Source organism: Colletotrichum acutatum (genome assembly GCF_030867785.1).
Source record: "Colletotrichum acutatum strain CBS 112980 chromosome Unknown BDZ83scaffold_28, whole genome shotgun sequence".
In the NCBI taxonomy this organism is placed as follows: domain Eukaryota; kingdom Fungi; phylum Ascomycota; class Sordariomycetes; order Glomerellales; family Glomerellaceae; genus Colletotrichum; species Colletotrichum acutatum.
Genome location: NW_026849022.1, coordinates 271,890 through 296,337, shown reverse-complemented (window position 1 = coordinate 296,337; position 24,448 = coordinate 271,890). Strand labels below are relative to the sequence as shown.

The 24,448-nt window shown below is 55.4% G+C and overlaps 11 protein-coding genes across 11 annotated transcripts; 6 read left to right on the top strand and 5 right to left on the bottom strand.

Annotated features, from left to right (window-relative positions):
- Window positions 1-263: 263 nt before the first annotated feature.
- BDZ83DRAFT_573494 (FAD linked oxidase) lies at window positions 264-2,300 on the top strand (the record flags this gene model as incomplete). The annotated part of the gene is made up of 2 exons (XM_060504620.1): window positions 264-1,898; window positions 2,268-2,300. 2 exons carry the CDS (start codon window positions 264-266, stop codon window positions 2,298-2,300), a joined length of 1,668 nt encoding a protein of 555 aa, XP_060367021.1.
- A 2,860-nt stretch (window positions 2,301-5,160) lies between these two features.
- Window positions 5,161-6,814, top strand: BDZ83DRAFT_718148 (uncharacterized protein; the record flags this gene model as incomplete). Its single annotated transcript, XM_060512032.1, has 4 exons — window positions 5,161-5,220; window positions 5,288-5,785; window positions 5,838-5,984; window positions 6,041-6,814. The coding sequence occupies 4 exons, from the start codon at window positions 5,161-5,163 to the stop codon at window positions 6,812-6,814; spliced, it is 1,479 nt and encodes a 492-aa protein (XP_060367020.1).
- A 694-nt stretch (window positions 6,815-7,508) lies between these two features.
- Window positions 7,509-8,554, top strand: BDZ83DRAFT_750462 (proteasome A-type and B-type; the record flags this gene model as incomplete). The annotated part of the gene is made up of 5 exons (XM_060513921.1): window positions 7,509-7,539; window positions 7,605-7,611; window positions 7,670-7,722; window positions 7,778-8,165; window positions 8,221-8,554. The coding sequence occupies 5 exons, from the start codon at window positions 7,509-7,511 to the stop codon at window positions 8,552-8,554; spliced, it is 813 nt and encodes a 270-aa protein (XP_060367019.1).
- An 80-nt stretch (window positions 8,555-8,634) lies between these two features.
- On the bottom strand, window positions 8,635-9,438 carry BDZ83DRAFT_614509 (CHY zinc finger protein). Its single transcript, XM_060507839.1, has 3 exons — window positions 9,204-9,438; window positions 9,105-9,148; window positions 8,635-9,041 (listed from the first exon to the last, which is right to left on the bottom strand). Exons 1-3 carry the CDS (start codon window positions 9,206-9,208, stop codon window positions 8,722-8,724), a joined length of 369 nt encoding a protein of 122 aa, XP_060367018.1. The 5' UTR covers window positions 9,209-9,438; the 3' UTR covers window positions 8,635-8,721.
- Window positions 9,439-9,591: 153 nt separating this feature from the next.
- On the top strand, window positions 9,592-12,345 carry BDZ83DRAFT_614507 (DNA repair helicase rad25). Its single transcript, XM_060507838.1, has one exon. It carries the CDS (start codon window positions 9,684-9,686, stop codon window positions 12,150-12,152), a length of 2,469 nt encoding a protein of 822 aa, XP_060367017.1. The 5' UTR covers window positions 9,592-9,683; the 3' UTR covers window positions 12,153-12,345.
- Window positions 12,346-13,063: 718 nt separating this feature from the next.
- Window positions 13,064-13,778, bottom strand: BDZ83DRAFT_232486 (uncharacterized protein). Its single transcript, XM_060501817.1, has one exon. It carries the CDS (start codon window positions 13,616-13,618, stop codon window positions 13,184-13,186), a length of 435 nt encoding a protein of 144 aa, XP_060367016.1. The 5' UTR covers window positions 13,619-13,778; the 3' UTR covers window positions 13,064-13,183.
- A 1,273-nt stretch (window positions 13,779-15,051) lies between these two features.
- On the bottom strand, window positions 15,052-16,393 carry BDZ83DRAFT_650036 (uncharacterized protein; the record flags this gene model as incomplete). The annotated part of the gene is made up of 3 exons (XM_060510339.1): window positions 15,052-15,086; window positions 15,529-15,532; window positions 16,109-16,393. 3 exons carry the CDS (start codon window positions 16,391-16,393, stop codon window positions 15,052-15,054), a joined length of 324 nt encoding a protein of 107 aa, XP_060367015.1.
- A 463-nt stretch (window positions 16,394-16,856) lies between these two features.
- On the top strand, window positions 16,857-19,769 carry BDZ83DRAFT_750459 (trk family potassium uptake protein; the record flags this gene model as incomplete). Its single annotated transcript, XM_060513920.1, has 3 exons — window positions 16,857-16,956; window positions 17,054-18,765; window positions 18,816-19,769. The coding sequence occupies 3 exons, from the start codon at window positions 16,857-16,859 to the stop codon at window positions 19,767-19,769; spliced, it is 2,766 nt and encodes a 921-aa protein (XP_060367014.1).
- Window positions 19,770-20,155: 386 nt separating this feature from the next.
- On the bottom strand, window positions 20,156-21,206 carry BDZ83DRAFT_614500 (ribosomal protein L19). The gene is made up of 2 exons (XM_060507837.1): window positions 20,959-21,206; window positions 20,156-20,892 (listed from the first exon to the last, which is right to left on the bottom strand). The coding sequence occupies exons 1-2, from the start codon at window positions 21,119-21,121 to the stop codon at window positions 20,396-20,398; spliced, it is 660 nt and encodes a 219-aa protein (XP_060367013.1). The 5' UTR covers window positions 21,122-21,206; the 3' UTR covers window positions 20,156-20,395.
- Window positions 21,207-22,791, top strand: BDZ83DRAFT_790875 (uncharacterized protein). Its single transcript, XM_060515723.1, has 2 exons — window positions 21,207-21,532; window positions 21,610-22,791. Exons 1-2 carry the CDS (start codon window positions 21,412-21,414, stop codon window positions 22,665-22,667), a joined length of 1,179 nt encoding a protein of 392 aa, XP_060367012.1. The 5' UTR covers window positions 21,207-21,411; the 3' UTR covers window positions 22,668-22,791.
- Window positions 22,792-24,427, bottom strand: BDZ83DRAFT_614496 (cysteine synthase). The gene is made up of 2 exons (XM_060507836.1): window positions 24,019-24,427; window positions 22,792-23,919 (listed from the first exon to the last, which is right to left on the bottom strand). The coding sequence occupies exons 1-2, from the start codon at window positions 24,134-24,136 to the stop codon at window positions 22,922-22,924; spliced, it is 1,116 nt and encodes a 371-aa protein (XP_060367011.1). The 5' UTR covers window positions 24,137-24,427; the 3' UTR covers window positions 22,792-22,921.
- Window positions 24,428-24,448: the final 21 nt, after the last annotated feature.

Below are 24,448 nucleotides of genomic sequence, written 5' to 3'. Positions count from 1 at the left end.
TCAGCAGCAATCAGGTTGCTAATTCCGCCAAAGCCACTGGCCTTTCAGAGGAATTCCACAGGGGGTTTAAGTAGATTTAAAGCCGAAATCGGGGTTTTATCATCCAATTGTCACTGCTCGGGTTTTTTTTCTAACCTGGAAATCATCAGTTGGCCAGAACTTCTGACGGAAAAAAAAATTACAAGAAAGACCATATTCCGGCTGGTCTCTTGTTCCTCTCCTTTCCTTGCGTCCAAACCCCTCCTCGCACACACAGTCACACAATGGCCTCGAGATCAAGAATCCAGCCGCTGCTCCGGACAGCGGCACGGAGGCAATCCCTCCTGCCCGCCGGTGGGCGGCGCGTTTTGCGGCAATCCACGGCTCCGGCCGGCGCCGCCGTCGCCACCACCGCCCGTTGCATCGCGACGACGGCCGCGAGACTGTCCGACGGCGGCGGCCTCAAGGAGATCAAGCTCACCTCGGCCGCCTACCCGGACATCAAACGCGACACCCGCTTCGCCGCGGTGACGGATGCCCACGTCGCCTACTTCAAGGACCTCCTCGGCCCCTCTGGCATCGTCGACGGCGTGTCCACCGAGGCCGCCGACGACCTGGCCGCCTTTAACGAGGACTGGCTGCGCAAGTACCGCGGCGAGTCGCGCCTCGTCGTCAAGCCCGCCTCGACGGAGGAGGTCAGCAAGATCCTGGCCTACTGCAACGAGCAGAAGCTCGCCGTCGTGCCCCAGGGCGGCAACACGGGTCTCGTCGGCGGCTCCGTGCCCGTCTTTGACGAGATCGTCATCAACATGAGCCGCATGAACAAGATCCACTCGTTCGACGACGTCAGCGGCACCCTCGTCGTCGACGCCGGCGTCATCCTCGAGACCGCGGACAGCTACCTCGCCGAGAGGGGCTACATCTTCCCCCTCGATCTGGGAGCCAAGGGCTCCTGCCACGTCGGCGGCAACGTCGCCACCAACGCCGGAGGGCTACGCCTGCTCCGCTATGGCAGCCTGCACGGCAACGTCCTCGGGCTCGAGGCCGTGCTGCCGGACGGCACCGTCGTCGACGACCTGTGCACGCTGCGCAAGAACAACACGGGCTACGACCTCAAGCAGCTCTTCATCGGCGGCGAGGGCACCATCGGCATCATCACCAAAGTCAGCATCATCTGCCCGCAGCGTTCCAAGGCCGTCAACGTAGCCTTCTTCGGCCTCGAGTCGTACGAAAAGGCCCAGCAGGCATTCAAGGCCGCAAAGGGCCAGCTCGGCGAGATCCTCTCGGCCTTTGAGCTCATGGACGGCCGCAGCCAGGACCTCGTCCATGCCGTGCGCGCGAACAAGCGGCCCCTCGAGGGCGACACCCATCCGTTCTACTGCCTCGTCGAGACGTCCGGGTCCAACGGCGACCACGACTACGAGAAGCTCGAGGGGTTCCTGGAGCATGTCATGTCCAACGACATCGTCTCGGACGGCGTGCTCGCGCAGGACGAGACGCAGCTCAAGGCGCTTTGGGGCTGGCGCGAGGGCATCCCAGAGTGTCTGGGCCACTGGGGCGGCACCTACAAGTACGACGTGTCGATCCCCCTCAAGGACCTCTACCTGCTCGTCGAGGACACGAAAGCCAAGATGGAGGAGGCCGGGCTCGTGGGCGACACGGACGAGTTCCCGGCCATCGGGGTCGTCGGGTACGGCCACATGGGCGACTCGAACCTGCACCTCAACGTCGCCGTGAGGCGGTACGACAAGCGCATCGAAAAGGTCCTCGAGCCGTTCGTGTACGAGTGGATCAAGGCGCGCAACGGCAGCATCAGCGCCGAGCACGGCCTGGGCGTGGCCAAGAAGAATTTCATCGGATACAGCCGCAACGAGACCATGGTTGGCCTCATGAAGCAGATTAAGAATCTCTATGATCCGGTAAGTTGGCTTGCGTTCTGTCCTGCCTGTTGCCTTACGGCTGCCTTCTTCTTCTTCGTCTTCGTCTTTCTCTCTCTCTCTTCCCCCGCTTGCTTTCGTCTTCCCATCTGGTCATCAAAAATCTCACTCTTACTTCCACCCCTGTCTGGTTCCTCTCTCTCTTCTCACACCGACAACAACGTTGCGTCACGTTTCTCTCTTACGTCCCCCATGCAACCCCCCTTCCTCCCCCCCACACCGTGACCGGCCCCCCGGGGAACGGGTTCCTCCATCACACACTACATTATACACACAACAGAATCCCCCATATCACCGGGTTTCTCCCGTCTGCCTGGCGCCTGGAAGGAATGCTGACGTTGAACCAATTAGAACGGCATCATGAACCCCTACAAGTACATCTAAAGGAAGCGCCAAGATTTACGATACCCCCCATCCACATCCATCTCTGGACGGAGTTGTAGGGGAAGAGACAGCGAAGGAGGCAACAGCGGCAGTAAACTCTTTAACATAGCCTAGGATAGCCGGACCTAAGTCCGCCGTCCCCCCGCGTAAGATCGGGTTTGTTGTGTGCGAGTGGGTTGGAAAAGGCACACTTAGGCTATGGTCACCTTTTTTCGGTGTGTGTGAGTGAGTGAGTGTGTGTGTGTGTGTGTGACTGATCTAGGCAATCACACTGCCCACATCATCCCACTCATCTACACCCACACACCTCGTTTTCCCTCGTCTTTGCTCTTCCACCCTCCGTCTCGTTCATACGAGCAACCGAGTTTTCTTGCTTTGTAATATCCAAGGCAAAAAAAAATCGTCTTGTAAATAAAAAAAAAACGTGACGACAAGCTGTAAAACGCCCCCCAACCAGATTTCGTTGTGTAGTAGGGAAAGACATGCTTCCTAATCCGGACATATCTTGAGATCTGTCCTGGTATGTCTCACCTGGCGGGCGGTGCGGAGAAGACAGGAGACAGGAGCATTTTTTCGGTTGTTCAAACTAGTTAGGATATCATCACATCATTGTACTTCATAATACCAAAAAGAAAACCAGGAGTTCACACCAAGGGTAGCCGATGTGAGGGTCAATGCCAATTCTCTCGGAGAGGGGGAGGAAGGGGTCGGTGTGTACAGTGTCTCGTGGTAGGCCTCCCTCTACTCCGATCCCTCTCAATATCTCGCCAAGAGGATCTAATACCTCACTTCCCATCTCAGATCGGATGTTTTTGGACAATGAGGAGCCAGCAGCAGCAGGAGCAGCAGCAGGAGGCAGACGTGGTGTAAGGGTAGACCAGGACCTGTCAGTTGTAAGAACAGCCCAACCTCACAGACCCTGGGCCTTTCAGCCGCAAGGCCCCCCCGCCAGCAGTTCTCGTCACTTTATAGGTTGGGATTCTTGCAGGTTCCGAGCTCCGGTCCGGTATTTCCAAGTCAGCCCCCGCAGCCTTGGATACCGGTGACTCGATCTCACGGTTCCAAGTCATCTATCACGGGGTGGGTTCCAGGTTATTAGACTGATAGACTGCCAGACGTGCAGCGCCCAGTAATAACCGCTAGGCTGGGAAAATCCATCAAGAAAAGGTAGAAAAGAAAACGAACGAATGGGGTGATATGCGGTACCAGGTTCGTGAAATCATCAAGAAAACGAATCGATTGGCTGAGGTACGTCCCAGCCCTCCGATCCTGGAGAGGTAGGTGTTGACTGCAACCCTCCAATGACATGGCGTCGTCACCGACTCCCGGTCCGGTGGTCACGGTGGTGATCGTCAGAGGGTTCCGTCTCTGGGTCTCTGGGGTCTCTGGGATGGTGGTTCGCGTGAGTCCTCAATTGCTTGGTAAGTAACTCCCAATTGTATATCCGTAATGTAATCCGCAGACAGTAGTGTAATATGTACCCCTGTCGACTAACCTTTAACCTGGTGTATGTCTCTCGGCGGCCCCCTGGACCGACCGGGCTTTCCGTGCGCCGTTTGGCTGACGGTGAGTGGTGACAGGTGTTGGCGGCCCCTGGGCACCGACAATCTCACCCTACTGAAGGCTGCTGTTCGCTTTGCTGCGCTCTCATTTGCTGCTTTACTTTGACGCGGCACTTGGGGAACGGCCGCACCGACGTCAGCTCGGCGTCAGCCAATCACGCCGTCCAGAGCATCCCGTCCTGCAGACTGCTCCGCCAGCCGAGGGTGGGGCTCTCTTTCGAGCAAGTCGCACCTCCGAGCCGAACCCCTGTCTGTTCGGTCTGCTACGGCATGCAGCCCTACGGGGCCTTGCCTGGAACGTGCACTCATCCGCGCGGGGGACAATGCTCTCATCTACCCGTAGGTAGTCTCATCGGACTGGACTGAGACGGAGGGATCAGAGACGGTTGACATCAATCTTGTTTACACTTTGAATTAGCATCGATCGGTAGTCTCTCTCTCTGTTACTCTGCTTGTCTCTGCGTGTATGTACTTACTTCCCTGCTGCGGGTGTCATTGACAGGGTGCAACGATCCCTTCTGAATGGCCGAGGCATCTCGGCGCATCTCACACATACGAATGCACACAATCGGTGCTAAATCACGCTCACTTTCCTCTTCCAGCCTGTCTCGCCCACTGATTTGCGTTCGTGGGCCTGTCTTCCAAGTCTGGGTTTTGCAAAAAGGAATGTCCTAGATATCGGTCAGATTCCACTCCTCGTGTAAGGGGAAACAAGCAAAGATGCCCTCGTCACCTTTGCTTCCACCCGACCTACCCTTTGACCGAATGTCACTGGCATCGCATCTCGGCTGCAACTCGCCCGGCGCAATCTACCCGCACCATGCCTGAGACCACGACAAGAACGGGCATCACATTCGTTGATCGTCTCGGGGCCGCCTGACTGCATACCGCAGCCGCAGTCGTCTTATTCGTCCCGGGGCGAACCAAACCATGTGTGATTTCCGCGCCCTTGGTCCCGTCTCATACGTTGTCGCGGTCCACCTTCGGTAGTAAGGCTGCATCACACCATCAACTGGCTCCCGCGAGGGGGGCTTGTTTGAAGCCAAGTGTATGGTCTACCTTGGGTCCCACAGCCTCTCCGGTAGTGGCCAACGTAAGAAGCTCACTGATCCGCGCCCTCTTCTCAGTCTTGGGGGCCGTTTGATGCCTGCTTTCCCCCTTGCGGCTCCCCAATGTGATATATATCGACCGTCCAGTACGTTTTCTTCCCTGTTCGTCTTGACGAGAGAACATCATCGGTTATGGTCATTCTCTCTTTTCAATAAACTGTCTCTCACCAAAACGTCCGAGTTGTCAACATGGTTGGAGTCCGCGGCAAGTACAAGGGATGCGAGACATGCAGGGCTCGAAGAGTCAAGGTAAGCACTCTAAAGGCGTTTCGACAGCAAAAAAACGCCCCAAGCGGGCTGACATGTCAACGGTTAGTGCGATAACGAACGGCCACACTGCCGCAAGTGTATCGATAGCGGCCGCGAATGTGCTGGCTACGAACGGGAAATGGTCTTCATCACCGCAACCATAGACGATGCCGGCCGCTGCTCATCACATCCGCCCCGCCAAGTCCAGCCATCTTCTTCGAGGAGTTCTAGGAGAAGCCAAACCGTGGAGGACGAGATTCCTCGCTTGGTACCGACAGAACCGTTGATGCCGGCATGGGATGATTTGGTTTCCGTATCCGACAACGGTGTCGTGTACTCGATACAGATCGCGGCATTGCACACCAGGTTCCAGAACATCCTAAGGGGACCCGAAGGGCAAAGCCAAGTAAAGTTCCGGATGGTCCTACCGTCCTACTCACCAGTTGATATGGAGACATGGGATAACGGCGGAAACATGGACCTGAATGCGCAGAACATGGTCAGTCTGCTGCCATCAGGGAATGACAATGGAGCCCCCGAAGGTCTTTGCGTATTTCTATTCGAGGTGAGATGCCAGTTGGTCGTTGTGGAAGAGCGTGTGCTGAAAATTCTTGTAGCAAAATCCATCCTTTTTGGTGACCAACGGCATGACACCCTGGAGTGTCCCCCAAGAGCATATGGACGTCGTCAAGAAGCTTGGACCGGAACAATTTCGTCAATTCCCTGCCCACCACTATTTCGTCAGGGTGTATAGGTGTAATGCTGTAAGATACGCGTCGTTGGCCCTGCGGATGAACCCAAAAGCTGACTTGGTGCCGAGATCATACTCGCTCTCTTACACCGAAAGACGACGTTCCTTTCTTCGTTCGAATGGTGCACTACACCATGGGAACAGCACCCCAAGACGTTTCTCGACAGGCTCTTTGACATCATCGCCGGGTTGCCTGGCATCTTCTCTCGCGTTGACCGAACGGTACCCTTTGCTGCAACCCTGCAGCGTCGTTTGAAGGCACAGGAACTGTTGGAAAGCTGCTTGGAAATCGAACGGAGGCTGGAGGAGTGGGAGTCGTACGCCCGCGCGCCTACTGCCGAGCACCCGTATGCGTACTGGATAGAAGAGCCGGATGATCCAGATGCGCAGCAGCTACCCTTTGCAGACAACTTTGCCTTCAAGGACGGTGTGTCGTCCGTCATGTTCCTGTATCACTGGATGACACTGCTGCTCCTTCACCGCTGCATCGAGTGCCTGCACCACACCATCTTCCAGCCTGTCATCGAGGACTTTCCCAACATGTACCCAGATCTGCCTCCGAATCTGCAGATCAACCTGGGCAGGTACCAACAGCGGCGGGAGTTTGCATCAAGAATCTGCAGGGCGCTCGACTTTGCGCTGTCGACGACAGTCCAGCCGGACATGTTGGTTGCACCACTAGCTGTGGCCATGGAGTTCTATCGCGAGATCAATGCGTCGTCAAGGGACGGAGAGCTCGAGATTATGTGGTGCGATAACTTCAGGCTGCGTTTGACCTCCAAAGGTCACGATATTGCCAACGTTCTGCAGAGCAGATCATGGGCCGACATTGCCAGGTTCTGAGCCACTTGGCTACTCGCTCCGTCTGCCTGACGATTGAAAAGGGGAGTAACGGGTCCGATGAAAACATGGTGGAAGGTATGGTTTGGCGCAGGCGCATTGCATTTCTGAAAGTATCAAGTCGAGAGCGCTGGACATTTGACGTTCGACCTGATGTAGAGGGTATGGGTGGACTGCCACCCATATCCTGCCATGTGTTGTTAATATTTTGATGGAAAAACTAAAAGGTCTGTTGTAGAAGCCTATCTTCAATGAAATCTAGAAATGTCAAAAGAACGTTGCAACCCATCTACTTTGTAGGTAGTTCGTGAACGAGTAAATTGTTTCGGACAGGAACTTGTAATTCAGAAGTGCCCATTTCCATCCAACCTAGATGTTGCGGCTTGCCTGAGCTCATGGCCGGTGCGGTACGGATTAGCGCACAGACCTCTAAGCTTGAGTGGTCATTACCCGGACTTTCCCCGGCCGTGCAGGAGCTCCTGGAGCTTTTCAGCCTTTCCCACGCCAGCAGGCGCCGAAGCTTCGTCAGACCTGCAGCCTGCCTCTCTCGACCTTACCTTACCTCACGACTCCATCCACCCTCTACCGACCGCACCTCTTCAATCACGGCGATTGTCCTACAACATCCAAGCAAATCGTCAATCCACATACCACTACACGCATCTCCGATAATCCGTCCATCAATCAGTTAGTCACCATGGCTTCAGGATATGACAGAGCGTTGTCCGGTAAGGGCCCCCTCCTTGTTGCCCCCCAGCTCCACTGTACCAAGCTAACATACGCCTGCAAACAGTCTTCAGGTTCGTCACGGTTGCCCCTGCCCCGAAAACAATTAATGACCCCGACTAACACCGTCAGTCCTGATGGACACGTTTTCCAGGTCGAGTACGCTGGCGAAGCTGTCAAGAGAGGTAATGCCCCCTGCCCGCCGCAATCAAGGGCGGAACCAGCTAATCATTGGCATAGGAACGTGTGCGGTCGGCGTCAAGGGTACAGATGTCGTCGTCCTCGGATGCGAAAAGCGATCAGCCATGAAGCTGCAAGATACCCGAATTACCCCCTCCAAGATCCAGCTCCTCGACACCCACGTCTGCCTGGCATTCGCCGGCTTGAACGCCGATGCTCGTATCCTCGTCGACAAGGCGCGGTTAGAGGCACAGTCCCACAGGCTGACCGTCGAAGACCCCGCCTCCATCGAGTACATGACCAAGTACGTTGCTGGTGTTCAGCAACGCTACACACAGAGTGGCGGTGTCCGTCCTTTTGGCATCAGCACCTTGATCGTCGGCTTCGACAGCGGCAGCAAGGTCCCCCGCCTCTACCAGACCGAGCCCTCTGGTATCTTCTCCGCATGGTACAAGCGACTACTCCATACTGTGCGATGCGGTGCATCTGCTGACATCTTGTAGGAAAGCCAACGCCATCGGCCGTTCCAGCAAGACCGTTCGCGAGTTCCTCGAGCGCAACTACAAGGAGGATATGGACAGAGAGGCTACTATCCGACTCGCCATCAAGTCTCTTCTCGAGGTTGTCCAGACTGGAGCCAAGAACATCGAAATCGCGTTGATGGCACCGGGCAAGACGATCGAGATGCTGCCCGTAGAGGAGATTGAGAACCATGTCAAGAGCATCGAGCAGGAGAAGCAAGAGGAGGCTGCCAAGAAGAAGACTGGACGCACACCCGGCACCGGAAGCGCGGCGATCCTCACAAGAGGCTCGGGCTCGGGTGACGGTGATGAGTAAGGGAATGACTAGGCGTTGCGGTTCGCGGATAGACGACACTCATGAGGGTATCTGACCAAATACCAATGTATTACCACCTTTAGACCGTGGAAAATCTACAAAAACGGTGTCCATAAAATCGCTTGCTGCCACACTGATGCTCGTAAAACCGGCTGACCTCCCCCAGTTTAGCCCAGCTTGTCCGCATCGTCGGTTGGGTCGAATATTGAGCGTCCGGCGATTTGGCGGACACGCTCGTCCTTGATCATACGGCTGTCCTTGCGAGCGTCCTCGCCCTCGACAGAGATGGCTGCCTTGGGTGTCTTGGCCTCAATGACGAAGTGGTTATCGCAGTGCGGGCAGTATTCGTCGGCGTCTTCGAATTCCTGGGCGTCTTTGCGGAAGCATTTTTTGCACTTCTTGCAGGCAAAGACCATTTCAAGGCTCTGGAGCAGGGGGTGCTTTTCCTGCTCATGGTGACACTCGGCGCAGTCGAACCATTTTTTGCCTAGGAGAGCAATCATGTTAGTCTGATGTAGCTTGTGTTAGGGGCAGAGGGGGTTCGACGCACAGCAGGGTGACCTGATTGCGACTTGCGCGTTGAGAATGTGTTTGCTGGGGTGATATGTTAGCTTGTCGGTCAGGGGTTGTGGGTTCTCGTGTGGCTCACCACATAGTGGACTGTCTTCGCGGTATAAAGCAAAAGATCTCGTTGTGGTTACAGGTAGATGAACGAAGGGGTCGCGGTCGACTAGTCAAAATGAATGTGTCGCGGCTATGAGTCGGCAAGTCGAGGCAATGGGGAGAATCTTCTATCAAAGATTTGGCGGTGCTGATAAATTTGGCGGGGTCTGGATTTGTCGCCCAAGTCTTCCCTCCCGGTACCTACCTACACCTTGCACCCCGCGAAGTCGCTCTGTAGTGGTCCCCACTTAAGGTGCCGGCCAGTGACAAAGGGTGCCACCCCTGTAGGCCGTACCCTTTGCCTGCGAAACCTTAGGTACTACTTTAACGCCGACGCTTGGAGTTGCTTACCTTTCTCCGATGCATGCCTGCAGGCTACATCATCCATCCATCCATTTCTTAGGTTTTCTGATTTCACAGCCATCCATCTCCTATCTCTCCTCCGACAACCCGCAATCCTGTCACGATGCCACCGAAGAGGAAGGCTCAAGGGGCCGCCACCGGCAGCTTCAAGGCAGGAAAGGGCTCTGTAGCTTCAACACCTGGAGGCGCCACTCCCAGGAGCATCGCCAGCGATAATGAATCGGTAGCGGATCCCGTGAGTGAGTCGGAAGACGAGAATCTCGAGAAGAACGTCGACAAGTTCTCCGTCGAGGCGTACCTGGACAGGCCCAAGACGAACGGCCACGAATCCATGACTGGACTCTTCAAGAAGAAGCGTGACTTCTCCTTCCTCCAGCTGAAACCCGATTATCAGAATCGCCCGCTCTGGATCGACCCTGCCAAAGGCCGTATTTTCCTCGAAAGCTTCAACCCGCTGGCCGAACAAGCACAGGACTTTCTCATCACTATTGCCGAACCAATTTCTCGACCGTCCTTTGTCCACGAATATGCGCTCACGACACATAGCTTGTACGCTGCGGTCTCTGTGGGCTTGTCACCCCAGGATATCATCAATACTCTCGATCGATTCCTGAAGATGCCTTTGCCCGACAGCATTCGCAAGTTCATCGAGGGCTGCACACAAAGTTTCGGCAAGGTCAAGCTGGTTCTCAAGAATACGAAATACTTTGTCGAAAGTACGGATCCGGTCATCCTGCAGAAGCTGTTGAAGGACTCCGTCATCGGGCCTCTGCGAGTACACGGCACGGAGGAAATCACCACAATAGCGGCTCCGAAACAGGGCCCTCTGGTCATTCCAGGCACTGCCAATGCTGCTGGTGTGCGACAGGCAGAGGAACAAAAGGCGAAGGGACGCGAGGGTGAAGTGAAGGAGGGCGAGGTCTATGCGGCACTGAACGATGACGACGATGACGATCAGGAGATTACGCATGCCTTTGAGATCGGGGACGAGGCAGTCGAGACCGTTCAGAAGAGGTGTCTTGAACTCGAGTACCCGGTGTTGGAGGAGTACGATTTCCGACGAGATGAGGCCAACCCAAACCTGGAGATCGACTTACGCCCAGGTACCTTGATTCGACCCTACCAAGAAAAGAGTCTGAGCAAGATGTTTGGTAACGGACGAGCCAAGAGCGGTCTCATCGTCCTTCCTTGCGGTGCTGGAAAAACGCTCGTCGGTATCACCGCAGCTTGCACCGTCAAGAAGGGCGTCATCGTCCTCTGCACCAGTTCCATGTCTGTTGTGCAATGGCGAAACGAATTCCTTAAATGGTCCAACATCAAGCCAGAGGATATCGAAGCATTCACATCAGACAACAAGGGCAGAATCTTCCCGGGTAACACCGGTATCATTGTGACCACATACTCCATGGTAACGCAAACTAGGGAGCGTTCTCACGAGGCCAAGAAGATGATGGACTTTTTGCAGACGCGTGAGTGGGGTCTGATGCTTCTCGACGAGGTCCACGTTGTCCCCGCCAACATCTTCAGAAAGGTCACCTCGTCGATCAAGACGCATTCGAAGCTTGGCTTGACCGCCACACTGCTTCGTGAAGATGACAAGATTTCAGATTTGAACTTCTTGATTGGCCCCAAGTTATACGAGGCGAACTGGATGGAACTCAGCGAACAAGGCCATATTGCCAAGGTTCAATGCGCTGAGGTCTGGTGCCCCATGACTACGGAATTCTACGACGAGTACTTGAAAGCGTCGGCCAGAAAACGCGCGCTGCTGTATATCATGAACCCGAGAAAGTTCCAAGCCGCTCAGTACCTCATCAACTACCACGAGTCTCGAGGCGACAAGATCATTGTCTTTTCGGACAACGTCTACGCTTTGAAGACATATGCTGAGAAGCTGGAGAAGGCTTACATTTTTGGCGGCACTGGACAGGCAGAGCGCATGAACATTCTGCAAAACTTCCAGCATAACCCTCAAGTCAACACGCTATTCTTATCAAAGATTGGTGACACATCCCTCGATCTTCCCGAGGCTACCTGTCTCATTCAGATCTCGTCACACTACGGTTCTCGTCGTCAAGAGGCGCAGCGACTTGGCCGTATCTTGCGAGCCAAGAGGAGAAACGATGAGGGTTTTAACGCCTTCTTCTATTCCCTGGTGTCGAAGGATACTCAGGAGATGTATTACTCTTCCAAGAGACAGGCGTTCCTGGTTGACCAGGGCTACGCGTTCAAGGTCATCACGCAGCTTGCCAACATCGAGAAGACTCCCGGCCTGGCCTACGCTGCGGCGAGCGAGAGACGAGAGCTCTTGCAAAAGGTCCTCATTGAGAACGAGGCCGGCGGCGAAGACGAGGTCATAGACGACCTGTTCCACAGCGGCACGATGGGTCGCGCGCCGGCCAGGGGCAGGAAGAAGGCTGCCGCGAGGAGGACGGCAGGTCTGTTGGGCGACCTGTCGGGTGGACAGGACATGGCCTACATGGAGCAGAACAAGAGAGTCAAGCTTAAGAAGGCAAAGGGAGAGAGCAGTGCCTTCTTCAAGAAGATCCAGAGAGAGAAGGCCAAGCGATAGATTGCAATCATGAACGGGTTTACGGCGTCTGTGGATGGAGAATTTTGGGAAAGGCAAACGGCGAATTTGAAGCCGTATAGTTGTATTATAAAACACACACTAACACATCGTGGCGGCGTAAGACTGGATGCGGTGGGGAAGATCAGATAGATCTGCACATGATACACTATTGTTCGATAATAAGTAAACTGCCACGAGTTGTGACCGGTGCATGTACTTCTTGTGAGTCTTGTACCTATGAAGTAAAACGCAGACAATATCCAACAAGGGATGATTCCCCATGCCATCGGGCCGTACTCTGGTATTCACCGTCATCTGTTTCTCACCAGCAGTAAAAGGGAACTTTGCCCAGAAAATTAAGATGGTTGATACGACTGATCCTGAGCTGCAGGTCTACCGGGCTGTACCAAGTAGTTTGTAAAACCGAAGCTCCTAAGGAACTTTTTCTCTCTACCTCTTTTCGTTGTTTTTCTTCTTCTTCTTCCTTAATTTGTTTCCCTCCCTCCTTTTTCTGTGTCGAGTTTCACTTAAGAGTTGAGGATGGCAGATGGGCAAACAAGAACCGAAAAGAAAAAAGAACAAACGCAGTATTGTTGTGGCTGTAAGTCGAAAACGGTTCGTAAAACAAGATTGGATTTTGGATTCCATGGGTGCATAGCTATTTTGGGTGAGCGTCATTTCCGGGGTATCTTTACGATATCAGACTGTTATCTACCTTACGTACGGTTTGATAGAGAAGGGGAAAAACTTCGAGTATGGGTAGAGCTCTACGGATACTCGAGTCGCTAACATGCCGCCCCCTTTCTCCCGTTTGCAATCGAGGACAGGGGGGCGGTAGGCGCAACAACATCAACGCATTGTTTGGTTTTGCTTCTAGGCCCATCTATGCGGCCGGATACGATCTCTGGATTAGAACCTACCAAGTCCTTCACGTGGGCCGCATGGGCGAATGAATCAGAAGCAAATGGGTGTGGTCTTGGCAGACAGCGGGTTGAGTCGGATTGCTGCATTTGCCATCAGTCTTGCGTTGCCTATCTGGCAGATCTGGACAATGTTCCGCGCGGCTGGGGTATTCGTACTGGAGGCCCGGAGGGATACTTGGCGTCCGGGTTGGGAGATGAGCGTCCCATGTACCCGTACCGTTGCCATCTCACAAATCGCATGCAGGACTCGCTGCGCCGGAAGAGGTGTACAGCATTGATGGCGGTATGGCGGTGAACAAGTAGAGGAAGGCGGTGGTGAAATATGCTGCCGACGACGTCGTGTTGAGGTGGTGAGATTGAGAAATGACTGGTGTCACGGAGAGTGCTTGGCAGATGGCAGTGGTTATCAGCTCTCTCCTCTCGGCGGATGGTGTGCCAGGCCTGGACTCGGTCGGTGCGACGGACGGAAGAAGCGACCGGCAGTCCGCGGGCTAGGGTTGTGATTGACAACGAGAATGCCAGAATGCTGTACTGGAGGTGCATTGCCTTTCCGCGAGTTCCTTATTGGCAAAGGATAAACCAGTGTGTTTGAGCTGATGATCAACTTTCCTTCGCGGGTGACTTTACCTTCAAAGCCAACAAACGGGACGTACGGATTCCCCAGACAGGCATCCATAGATCATCGGTTGGGCATTGCTGACGATTGAAAGGCCTCCGTTGTAAGAGATATGTTGCGCCTTAAAAAAGAGTCAATGGGCATCAGGATGAGGGATCTGCTCCTGGGGACGCCGACGGGTTTCACAGGCCGCCGTGGCTTGCAAATGGCACCTGCTTTGATAACATTACCATAGCCATGGGCAGCGAATGCGTGTTTCTGGTAGGGGGTTGGATGTTCCCTGGCAAGGTACCACTGGCCTGGAGCTTGGTCGGATTGAAGGTCTTCTCGGCCGGGATGTCCTGTTGGACGCGAAGTGGCACGCCGTTTCAATGTATAGGGGTAGAGAGGCATTATTCGTCGGTAGTATTGTGACCACGGGAAAATTGATGGTGCGCGCGTCCGGGAGCTTAGCCAGTTTCCTCCTGATTGTGAGGCGGTCGCAAACATGCCAGAAGCTTGCTCGTCAGGTACCGGTGGTAAACCCCCGGATTCGCGGTGCTGATGGGAGTAACGGACGAATTTGACTTTGGCATACGCACTGCGTACATGTGTACTCCGTCCTCCGTACGCCTACAGCGAGTATCCGTAGACAGACCAGTTGAGGGGCACTAATTGTGTGGGATACCTAGACTGCATCTTAGGTCGATGGTAGTACTGCCATTGCTGTACATATATATCAAACGTAGTGGGATGTCTTGGCTGGTCCGTTAGGTGGTGTGTATCGGACATGCATGTGTTCACATGTTGGAGTTGCGCTAACTCAAGGCTGCTGAGAAGATGGTCAGCCAGGAACACCAGGGATGGGATGCACACGGTCGGAGAAAACCATGAGATGCAACAAAGGAGGGTAAGAGATGTGCTGGCACAAAATGACGTACTAGAGCCATGCAGTACACCAGAAGCTGGCGTGGGAGGGAGGGTAGGACGTGGTGCCCCTGTCACGATGCAATTGCTCTTGTTGCTCCTTTGGGCGTGAACAGCACGCGTGCGAGTGCTCTGCTTGGATGGACGGGCGATATGTTGCTGACCCACCTGAGAATTAAAGTTACTTGGCACTCCGCCAGCTTGGTTGGGATTTTAGGGATTTTAGGGGATTTTGTTCTGGCGTGTCTTGGAATGATACGCCACGAAACAGATCTCGCGAGTCGCAACCAATCTCACCTTGCGTAACCATTAGAATGGTAGGCTAAGTGTTTGGTGCCACGTTAAGACAGACTGGTGGACGAGATCGGAGCAAACCGACGCGTGCCGAGGGTGCGGGCGAGTTGGAAGATGTCCCAAGCGGTACAGGTAGTGAGTGTAGTGACCCATGGGATTTTTAAGGGCCAAGACCAGAGCGGGCGGACGCCGATGCTGTATGTCGCATAAAGATAGCAGCACATGAATGATGTGCGCAGATGATTGGCGATCATTCCGACAAGTTTTCGACATGATGCTGCAGCCATCTGCTGTAGCAGGGGTAGTTTGGTGCGATCAACCATCCAATGGTCTAGGGATAAAAGGTATGCAACAGGTAAGGTGGTGCAGGCAGTGTGAGGTGATCAGCCCTGATATGACTGACGGTGAGGTGACTGCAGCCGCATCCACGGTGCTCCCGAGATGTTCTGATCCCCCGTACGGAGCACACAGTCGGTAAGCACGTAAGGTGGGAAGGTGAGGTGCGGTGAGGTGAGGTGCTGCCCGTCGTAATCTCGATTCTCGAGGAAAGAAAGGAAGACGGCTCCCTCCTCCAATGGACCATAGCCCACTCCATCGTTCTCGTCTGAGGTGCATTGGCGACGCAGTGAGTACATACCTACCTAGGTAGGCAAGGTACATCTGAGATGTATCTCTTCTGTTCCATCCGCGGTGGAGCCGTACGTACTTCCCAGAGCCAGGAAAAGCTTAGCTCGGTACGGAGTACCTATCGCTCAGGCACCGCAAGGAAAGGGTCTGCGTCGGTCGAACTCGACACACTTTTCCACTGAGTTTCCATGCCACGCTCCAATGGTGCCAGTGTAAAAGTCCAAAGTCGAAAGTGCTGACGGGACGGTTACCTTTGGCGTCTCCAGTTCCACGGCAAGGATAAGAGTGGACATTGCAGACTGTGGATGCTGCTGGATGCACCGCGGTTGGATGACTGACCACAAGGACCTCTTTGCGGTCAACTGTCAACTCCACACTTCACACCCCAGTCTCCAGAGTTCCAGGGCAAGCGTCCAGAGCTTACCTACGCCACCCGACACGCCCGCAAGCCGATTGCTTCCCTCCCTTTTTCTGATTAAGGAAAATAAAAATAAAAATAAAAATAATAACAGCGAGGGAAAAATTGGATTGACGCCTTCGTTTCGTCTTGGCCCGTGGGGGTGGGTAGGAGAGCACAAATATCCGCCTACCTGGTACATTAATCCAGTCTGGCACTTCTTTTCCATCTTTTTGTTCTCGCTGACACCTTTGTCGACCGAACAGACGCGCCGGCAGCTCAGGTTGCTTCTTCCTTGTGAAGAGCCAAGAGTTGAGCCACTTCCCACTTCGAGCGGTAGTGGTGCAGCGTGCTTGCTCCCTGGCTCATCTGGCGTCGGCATCTGCAATCCAATCTGCTTGGCTGCACCTGCGACACTTGCAGCACCAAGTTTGATCTTGATCTCATCTCTTCGACCCGTCCGATCAAGGCCATCCATACCTTACTTAGCACGCATTACCACACAATCACCTGTACTTCGTACTGCGTTCAGGATACTTCGACTCTTCTTTCTCCATCCTGTTTTTCTCCCTCTTTGCGCCCTCCGACTAAACCTACCTGCCCTGCAACAATAACAGACGATCAAGACTGATGTCACACTTGCTGCGACTGGCTGCTGTTACCCCATCCACCTTTCGCCATACCAATTGATCGTCATGAATTCCAGCTTAGCCGTCATCCAATCCTCGACCTCTACACCAGGACGGTTAGACTAGAAAGCTTTACAGCCACAGCCACAGTGCCAAGGCCTGGACCATTTCGCCCATTCTCACTGCACCAACTCTCTTATACCTATTCCCCCCGAAGGCCGATGTCTTGTCTGCTCTGGTTCTAAACCGGAGGGGAATTTCCTCCATTGCATCAACAATACCACCAAAGCCCATTTTCGCGATCCGAGAGAAATGCTCGAAACCGCGCGCGGCTGGCTGCTCGACCAGCTCCGGGCAGCCAAGCCTTCTTTTATATCCAAGAAGCCTCATTTCAACTTCATCTCGGCTCACTGTAAGTTCACCACCATCCCAACTACCATCCATTTCCAGTGCCCACAAGGCCTTGCGCTGCGCACAGCACTAATCTGCGCACCGCGCTTCCCCTTCAGACTTTTGGATTGTCAGTCTCACAATACTGGGCTCCATTCTCATCTTTGCCTCGGCCGGCGGCCAGTTGGCCTACATTGATGCACTCTACTTTGCAAGTGGCGCCAACACCCAAGCCGGTCTCAACACAGTCGACGTCAACCTACTCAACACCTTTCAGCAAGCATGCCTCTACTTCTTTACCATGACCTCGAACCCCATCACCATTCACTCTTCGGTTGTGTTCCTCCGACTGTACTGGTTCGAGAAGCGATTCCAAGGAGTTGTCCGCGAGGCTCGCCAACAACGCAGAAACACCATTTCAAAGTCAAAGTCTCGCGCGAGAGATGATTTGAACCAGGCTGAGAGGGGCCGTTTGAGCGTGCGCAATATTAAGGTTATGCACACCAATGGCCACCGCTCGAGAATGACCAATGATGGAATTCTACTCGACATGAAGGAGGATGAGGATGGTCGCATCTCGCCGGGGAGCAATGGTTTTGTTCCCGTTCCCAACACGCCGGCACATAACTCGGGAGAACACTCGCCAGCCAGAGCACCCGAAACCCAAGAAGAAACCGGCACAGATATCACCCAAGGTCGAATCACGTTTGCCCAGCATGTCTTCCGAAGCGACGGCACGGAACCGGAAGTCAAGCTTCCATCACCGCACTCGCCCGCCCATTTTGCCATCCTTGAGCGCCAACGGGCCGGGCCTGATGAGACACTGCGAATCCCGAACCCCAGAGACGCAGAGAAGGGCATGAAACCAAAGCGAGTCGAAGACGATGCAGCACCTGAACCCGAAGACGAGAGAGACGGCAGTATCCCGCATATCCACGTAAACGGCGGAGCGAACAACTTGTCGGATGAGATCGGCAACAATGTCCACCGTCCACAGACGATTAAAATCGAGGAGCCCGAGCGACCCCGGGATACCGAGAGAACGGTCAAGGACGAGATCGCCGATGAAGCCGAGGTGATTGGCAGAACCATCTTTCCATTCTCGCTCCGCAAGCCCAAGAAGTTCCTCAAGGGTACTAGCAGCGACAACGGCGAAGGCAGCAGCTCTGAAAACCCCCTTGCGAGAGTCAGGAGCAAGACGTTCGATACCATCAGGACTGCATTGACCCGCGAAAAAGTCGAGGACATGCCGTACCTGAGTTTCACGCCTACCATGGGACGCAACTCAGCCTTCCCGGGCTTGACCATTGAGCAGCGCGAGGAATTGGGTGGTATCGAATACCGGTCCTTGAGGACACTCGCCGTCATCTTGCTCTGCTACTTCTGGGGTTTCTCGCTCTTCGCCATCACCTGCTTCCTTCCCTGGATCTACACGAGCTCTAATGCCAAGTACGCCGCCATCGTGGAGAACTCGGGTGTCAGCAAAGCGTGGTGGGGTATTTTCACGGCGAACTCGGCCTTCAACGATTTGGGACTCACCCTCACGCCTGACAGCATGAACTCATTCAACGACGCTTCATTCATCCTGTTGATCATGTCTTTCTTGATCATTATTGGCAACACCGGCTTCCCCATCATGCTGCGAGTCGTCATTTGGATTCTCTCCAAGATCGTGCCAAAACGCACAGGACTATGGGAGGAACTACGCTTCTTGCTGGACCACCCACGTCGTTGCTTCACTCTGCTTTTCCCAGCGGGCGCCACCTGGTGGCTATTCATCATTCTCATCGGTCTCAACGTTCTTGACCTGCTGTTCTTCGTCCTGCTGGATGTAAGTCATTCTCGTTACCCTTGACTGAACCACGCTGACACTATTTGTAGCTGAACGATAACGCTGTGAGCCACTTGCCGGTGCACGTTCGCATTGTGGATGGTATCTTCCAGGCTGCGTCGACCAGAACTGCAGGTTTCTCGGTTGTCAACATTTCGCTGTTGCATCCAGCTGTGCAAGTGTCATATATGATTATGATGTACATCTCCGTGTTTCCAATCGCCATCTCGATCCGTCGCACCAACGTGTACGAAGAGAGATCTTTGGGTGTTTACCACAGCCCTGACGAGGATATGGAGGGCACCAACGAGAATAGCGCCTGGTCATACGTCGGTACCCATTTGCGTCGCCAACTTTCTTTCGATTTGTGGTACGTTTTCTTGGGACTCTTCATTCTGGCCATCACAGAAGGCAAGAGGATTCAAAACAAGGACTTTGACGTCTACTCGGTCTTGTTCGAGATCGTGAGTGCATACGGTACGGTCGGGCTGAGTCTGGGTTATCCCAATGTCAACGCTTCCCTCTGCTCTCAGTTCACCACTGGAGGCAAGCTCATCATGATTGCGATGCAAATTCGTGGTCGTCATCGTGGTCTACCCTACGGCTTGGATCGCGCTGTTCTTTTGCCAAGCGAATCTCGGTTCGAGAAGGAGGCCGCAGAGGCGCAGCCAGTTCTGGTTCGGTCTGCTACTGCCGCATCGACGGGAACTGCGCTCAGCGCTACGAGGTCAAACCTGAGGTCGAGAAGAATGAGCACGAACAGGGGTCAAGGCATCTTTACTCAATTCCTTCACCCTGGCCCTGTGATACCACACGAAGACAGCCTCACAAATCTCCCTAGACGCAGTAGATCGTTTGGAGTCGACGAACGGCCGCCGATGGCCGAGGATATGAGGAGGCGCAATACGGAGCCCGTCGATGACGAGACTACGGATACCGATAGCGACGTGATCACAGCGCCTCCGCGGAGAGTAGTCACCACGCCCGCAAGACCCGCGATTTGACCTGTTTTGTGAGAAAAGAAAAAGGAGCATACATTGCAGGAGTTTGTACTATGGAGTAATCAGGGCGGGAACAAGTTTTTTTTTTTGATTGGCGCGGTACCCAGTCGTTTCTATAAAACCAAGGCGGACTAGATGGCTCAGGCCGCGGACAGACTTTTGATTTTGGCGTTTGTTCTCACTGTACATTCTTAGTATACTGTACACTTATGACGACTGATGATCAACTATGCGCCTTCCATCCTTGATATGACTCTGTGGTGAATGCTTAGTGGTTCGTTTAGTGTGGGCCCCGACATGACCGATCCAACAGACACTGTTGTTAGATGTGTTTGTCGACATAGCCTGTTCGTCAGCCACTTTGTCAGTCACCTTGTCACTCGATATCATTTGCTGATGGCCATCACCGCCTCTTGTATTTAATGTGATTGTGTTCATGTACATGACTCTACACAGGCCAACGTTGTACAGCTCGCCCGTTTTTTCTCTAAGCGTACATTCCACCAACGTACAAGCCTCACTCCCGCATCCAACACGTCCTTCCAATCTCAGTAATTGGTCTGTTGTCTTCCCGACCAAAAAGTCCGAATAACACCGTTCCTCCCCCTTCCCCGCTCTCTCTATCACCTCTAGAACCTCGAACCAGCCCTGCCCTTGCTGCGCGTGCCGTACCTCTCCTTCTTCCAAGCAAAGACGAGGTGATCGACGTTGCCCATGTCGTGCTTGGGCTTGCGCAGGTACGTCAGGCGGGCGCGGCGCGCGCGCTTGGGGCGGCGCCAGACAATGTCGATGCCGATGACGGTCGGGGAGTAGATTTTATACCACATCTCGACGCCGACCTTCATGAGCTGGCCGCGGAGGAGGATGCCCGTGTCGACGCCGCGGCGGCGGATGGACATGCATACGCCCGAAAAAGGTTCGCCGGATTTGGTGGTGACCATGAGGACGTCGCCTACTTTTGCGGCGTCGGGGCGGGCTGGGTCGAAGAGGCGGGTGCGGGCGCCGGTCGGGTCGAGGGTTGTGCGCTGGGCGGCGTCGAGGGAGGGGAGCGGGTTCTTGTGGGTTGTTTGGCGGATTGAGGGGAGGGGGGGGTAGACTGCGAAGGTAGGCTTGTTGCGGGGGCCGTCTGTGATGTGGTTTGTTAGCTTGCTTGCGGTTCGTGCGGTGTTGTAGATGTTGAATCGAGGCTTACAGTAGGACGGCTTCACTGAGGGCGTCGCCAGTGAGGGTGTGGATGATGGTGGCTCAGGGGCGGCGGCGGTGGCCATGGACCGGGCGAGGAGTCTCTGGTGCCGCGTCTGGCGGAGGGCCGTCTTCAGGCAGCCCATCGGCCGCAAGAGACTTGTGGCGTTCATTGTGGTGATGGTGTCTTGTCGTGGGACGGACGAGACGATGCAGCTACGTCTGATCGAGCGACGACATGCAGAGCTTGGTTAAAGGGTTCAAAAAGTTCAAGAGGCTCGAGGTGCGAATTGCGGGCTGTGATTGGCTCGGTGCATCAATGATGCGGAGCCGCCGGGCCGGGAGACTCGTTCGATCCAAAATTTTGGGTGGCTACCCTGCAGGCCATTCCGAGTAGCTCCCTTTTCGCCGACGACGGACAGGAAGCGTCTGACGAGCTTATACACAACCCAAATCGCCCATCATGTCGAGGATATTAATGGGAAGGGCCCTTAGGGGCGCCAAGGCGTCGGTGTGGGATCAGCCGGCGTGCATGGCACAGCAGCAGCAGCAGCGGTCCTTTGGTCAAACGCCTGCCCGTCAAAGTACGTCGATCTCGTGATATATATCTCATGAATTTCTGAAAGATGAATGCCGGCTGACAGCTTGCTTCCCTTTGCAGACCCCCAAGTCCTCTTCGACAAGACCACGACGCCAGGCCTCGGCCCGATCCTCGAGGAGATCCAGACAAACATCATCCTCCCCTACCACCTCCCCATCCACCAGCGCAAGCGCGTCTTCTCCGAGAAGCTCAAGCACCGCCTTAAAAACGACCCCGTATACCTCGAGATCGACGGCCTCGAGCACCGCTTCAACCACATCAATGAGGAGGCCCTTCCCCCCTCGCGCGACATCACCTGGAAGGCCCTCCGCGCCATGGAGACCCCGCAGGACTGGAACAACTTTGGCCGCCTGCTCTCGGGCATGCGCACCGCGGGGCGCCACTATAGCCAGACGGATTTTGCAAAGATGATTCGCATCGCCGGCCAGCAGGGCCAGATCTACACCATCATCGAGGCGGCGAGGCAAGTCCGCAAGACGGGGATGAAGCTGGACAACTCGGAAAAGGTCAACGAGGTGCTGCACTTTGTGCAGATGCGCGCCGTCGAGAGCGAGTGGGACCAGGAGATGACGAAGCAGGCGCTGCGGTGGGCCGAGATCGTGCTCGAGATGCTCGAGGACAAGGGCCACGCGCCCAACGCCCGCAAGCTCAGAAAGAGGCAGCTCGCTCAAGAGGGCGCCACCGCCGAGCAGGAGCGCTTCGCTCTCTACAACGACCCGCAGATCATCGGTGCCGCGCTGCACCTGTCGGCGGTGCTGGCCGTCAAGCACAACGACAGCAAGGACGTGGACGGCAAGGTCGGCCGCCTGGCCAAGAAGCTCGTCGAGCGGTGGCCCGCCGGCAAGGGCCTGCTGCAGCTCCACCCTGCCGAGGCGTACGCCGACCGCGTCGACGGCGTGGCGTACCTCGTGCACAGCCGGACGCAGTACCTCTCGTACGCGAGCCCGATCCTGCACGGCCTGTTCCTGGCCGCGCGCGTGGTGGAGAAGCCGCTCGCGGACCGGTTGAATGCCATTGCGGCGGCGTTGGGACCCGAGGTGAAGGATGTTGCTGAGAACCAGACGTTCCCTGCCGAGCGTGGGCTCAAGACGTACAATGCGCTTTTCGGATCCGAGTAAGAGGATGGTGGGACGGCATGAATGTTTGGACTGGGAACAGAGGTGTGCGCAGCAGGGCATGGGGAAGATGATAGAAACGGGGGTGGATGGGAAGCGAAGAGAAGGGAAAAGAGAATCAGAGAGGCTCCAAAAAGGGGCTATGTACAGCTGATATGTAAAATTATCTATGTATACAACACAATACGCACACAACCAACGACCAAAGACAAGGTCCGCTCTACAACCTACCAACCAACTACACTACCTTATTCCGTTCAAGGCAAAACAATGTACTTTTCCAAATGCTTCGGTATCGCCCCCAGAAGCTTCTTCTCCTCAAGCCACTTGCGCGAGAACAGCCGCTCGGCATACCGATACGCGCCATCGCACAGGATCGTCACGACGGTGTTCCCCTTGCCGAGCTTCTCCGCCACCTCCTTGGCAGCGACGACGTTCAGCGCCGAGCTGGCGCCGAGGTACAGCCCTTCCTCGTCGAGGCAGCGGTACACCATCTCGATGCTCTTCTCGTCGGCGATCGTCAGCGACCCGTCGACGAGGCCGATGTCGGGCTGCAGGTTGTCCGTGATGCGGCCCTGGCCGATGCCCTCGGTGATGCTGGACCCGCTCCGCTCGACGAGCTGGCCGCCCGAGGAGACGTACGAGTGCAGCACGCTACCGGGGGGATCGGCGAGGAAGGATTTCACGCGGCCGTTGGAGATGTCTTTTAGGTAGCGCGTCGTTCCGGCCAGGGTTCCGGCGGTGCCCGTGGCGCAGGTGAAGGCGTCGATCTTGCCCTGCGTCTGTTCCCAGATCTCGGGGCCCGTGGTCTCGATGTGCGCGCGGCGGTTGGCCGTGTTGTCGAACTGGTTCGTCCACACCGCGTTGTCGAGCTTCTCGGCGTGGCGGCGCGCCTGGTGGTTGTAGTTCTCCGGGTTCTCGAAGGCCACGGCGGGGACGGGGTAGACTTCCGCGCCGAGCAGCCGCAGGAGATCGATTTTGCCCTGGGACTGGGTGTTTGGCATGTAAATGACGAGCTTGTAGCCGCGCGAGCGGCAGACGTGCGCGAGGCCGATGCCCGTGTTTCCCGCGGTGCCCTCGACGACGGTGCCTCCCGGTTTCAGAAGGCCGCGCTCTTCGGCGTCCTTGACGACGTAGAGGGCGGCGCGGTCCTTGACGGAGCCGCCTGGGTTCATGAATTCTGCTTTGCCGAGGACTTCACAGCCTGTTTCGGCGGAGAGGCGGTTGAGGCGGATGAGAGGGGTGTTGCCGATTGCTGAAAAGGGAGTTTGGTGTCAGTGGATTGTGTTACAGATGGGTTCTATTCATTCTTTCCCTCGTGCAAGGCCTGAATTGAGTGTGTGGGGGAACATACCGCCGGTGAGGCCCTTGACGACGCCTTGCGCGCGGGAGAGGTTGAGGGAGTAAGCCGTGGGCGGGTCAATGGCGCGGACGGCCGTCGTCGCGAAGCGACGCACAGCGATGCGGCTCATGCTGGGCTTTCTGTTGCAGAAGCGACTTAAGTAGGCAAAAGGTGACTGGTCTACTTCAGTCGGCTGGTTGTGCGGGCGTGCAGCAGGAAGAGAGCTCAGGGAATTGAGTCCAAGTGCTGAGGAAACGGGCCTCCGGCATTCGGCTTTCTAAGCTTGCAAGCATGCATCCGTAGTGGGGGGGCTTTTCTTCAATTGGGTTCAGCTTTGGCAATCACGTCAGAGCCGCTAGCGGCCGTGAAGGTGGGGCGCGCGGGTGACGGGGCCGGGGGCCGTGGCCGTGGCCGGCAGTCGGTGACTACGACGGCCGAGCCG

Excerpts from the sequence above, each read along its gene's own strand:
- BDZ83DRAFT_790875 (XM_060515723.1), top strand. The coding sequence starts at position 21,412 with ATGTCGAGGATATTAATGGGAAGGGCCCTTAGGGGCGCCAAGGCGTCG. Across the intron at positions 21,533-21,609 it reads TCAAACGCCTGCCCGTCAAA|ACCCCCAAGTCCTCTTCGAC; the intron begins GTACGTCGATCT and ends TTCCCTTTGCAG.
- BDZ83DRAFT_614507 (XM_060507838.1), top strand. The coding sequence starts at position 9,684 with ATGCCACCGAAGAGGAAGGCTCAAGGGGCCGCCACCGGCAGCTTCAAG.
- BDZ83DRAFT_614496 (XM_060507836.1), bottom strand. The coding sequence starts at position 24,136 with ATGAGCCGCATCGCTGTGCGTCGCTTCGCGACGACGGCCGTCCGCGCC. Across the intron at positions 23,920-24,018 it reads CGTCAAGGGCCTCACCGGCG|CAATCGGCAACACCCCTCTC; the intron begins GTATGTTCCCCC and ends CTCCCTTTTCAG.
- BDZ83DRAFT_614509 (XM_060507839.1), bottom strand. Across the intron at positions 9,042-9,104 it reads CGCAATCAGGTCACCCTGCT|GCAAAAAATGGTTCGACTGC; the intron begins GTGCGTCGAACC and ends TTGCTCTCCTAG.
- BDZ83DRAFT_232486 (XM_060501817.1), bottom strand. The coding sequence starts at position 13,618 with ATGCACCTCCAGTACAGCATTCTGGCATTCTCGTTGTCAATCACAACC.
- BDZ83DRAFT_614500 (XM_060507837.1), bottom strand. The coding sequence starts at position 21,121 with ATGAACGCCACAAGTCTCTTGCGGCCGATGGGCTGCCTGAAGACGGCC. Across the intron at positions 20,893-20,958 it reads CTCAGTGAAGCCGTCCTACT|ACGGCCCCCGCAACAAGCCT; the intron begins GTAAGCCTCGAT and ends ACCACATCACAG.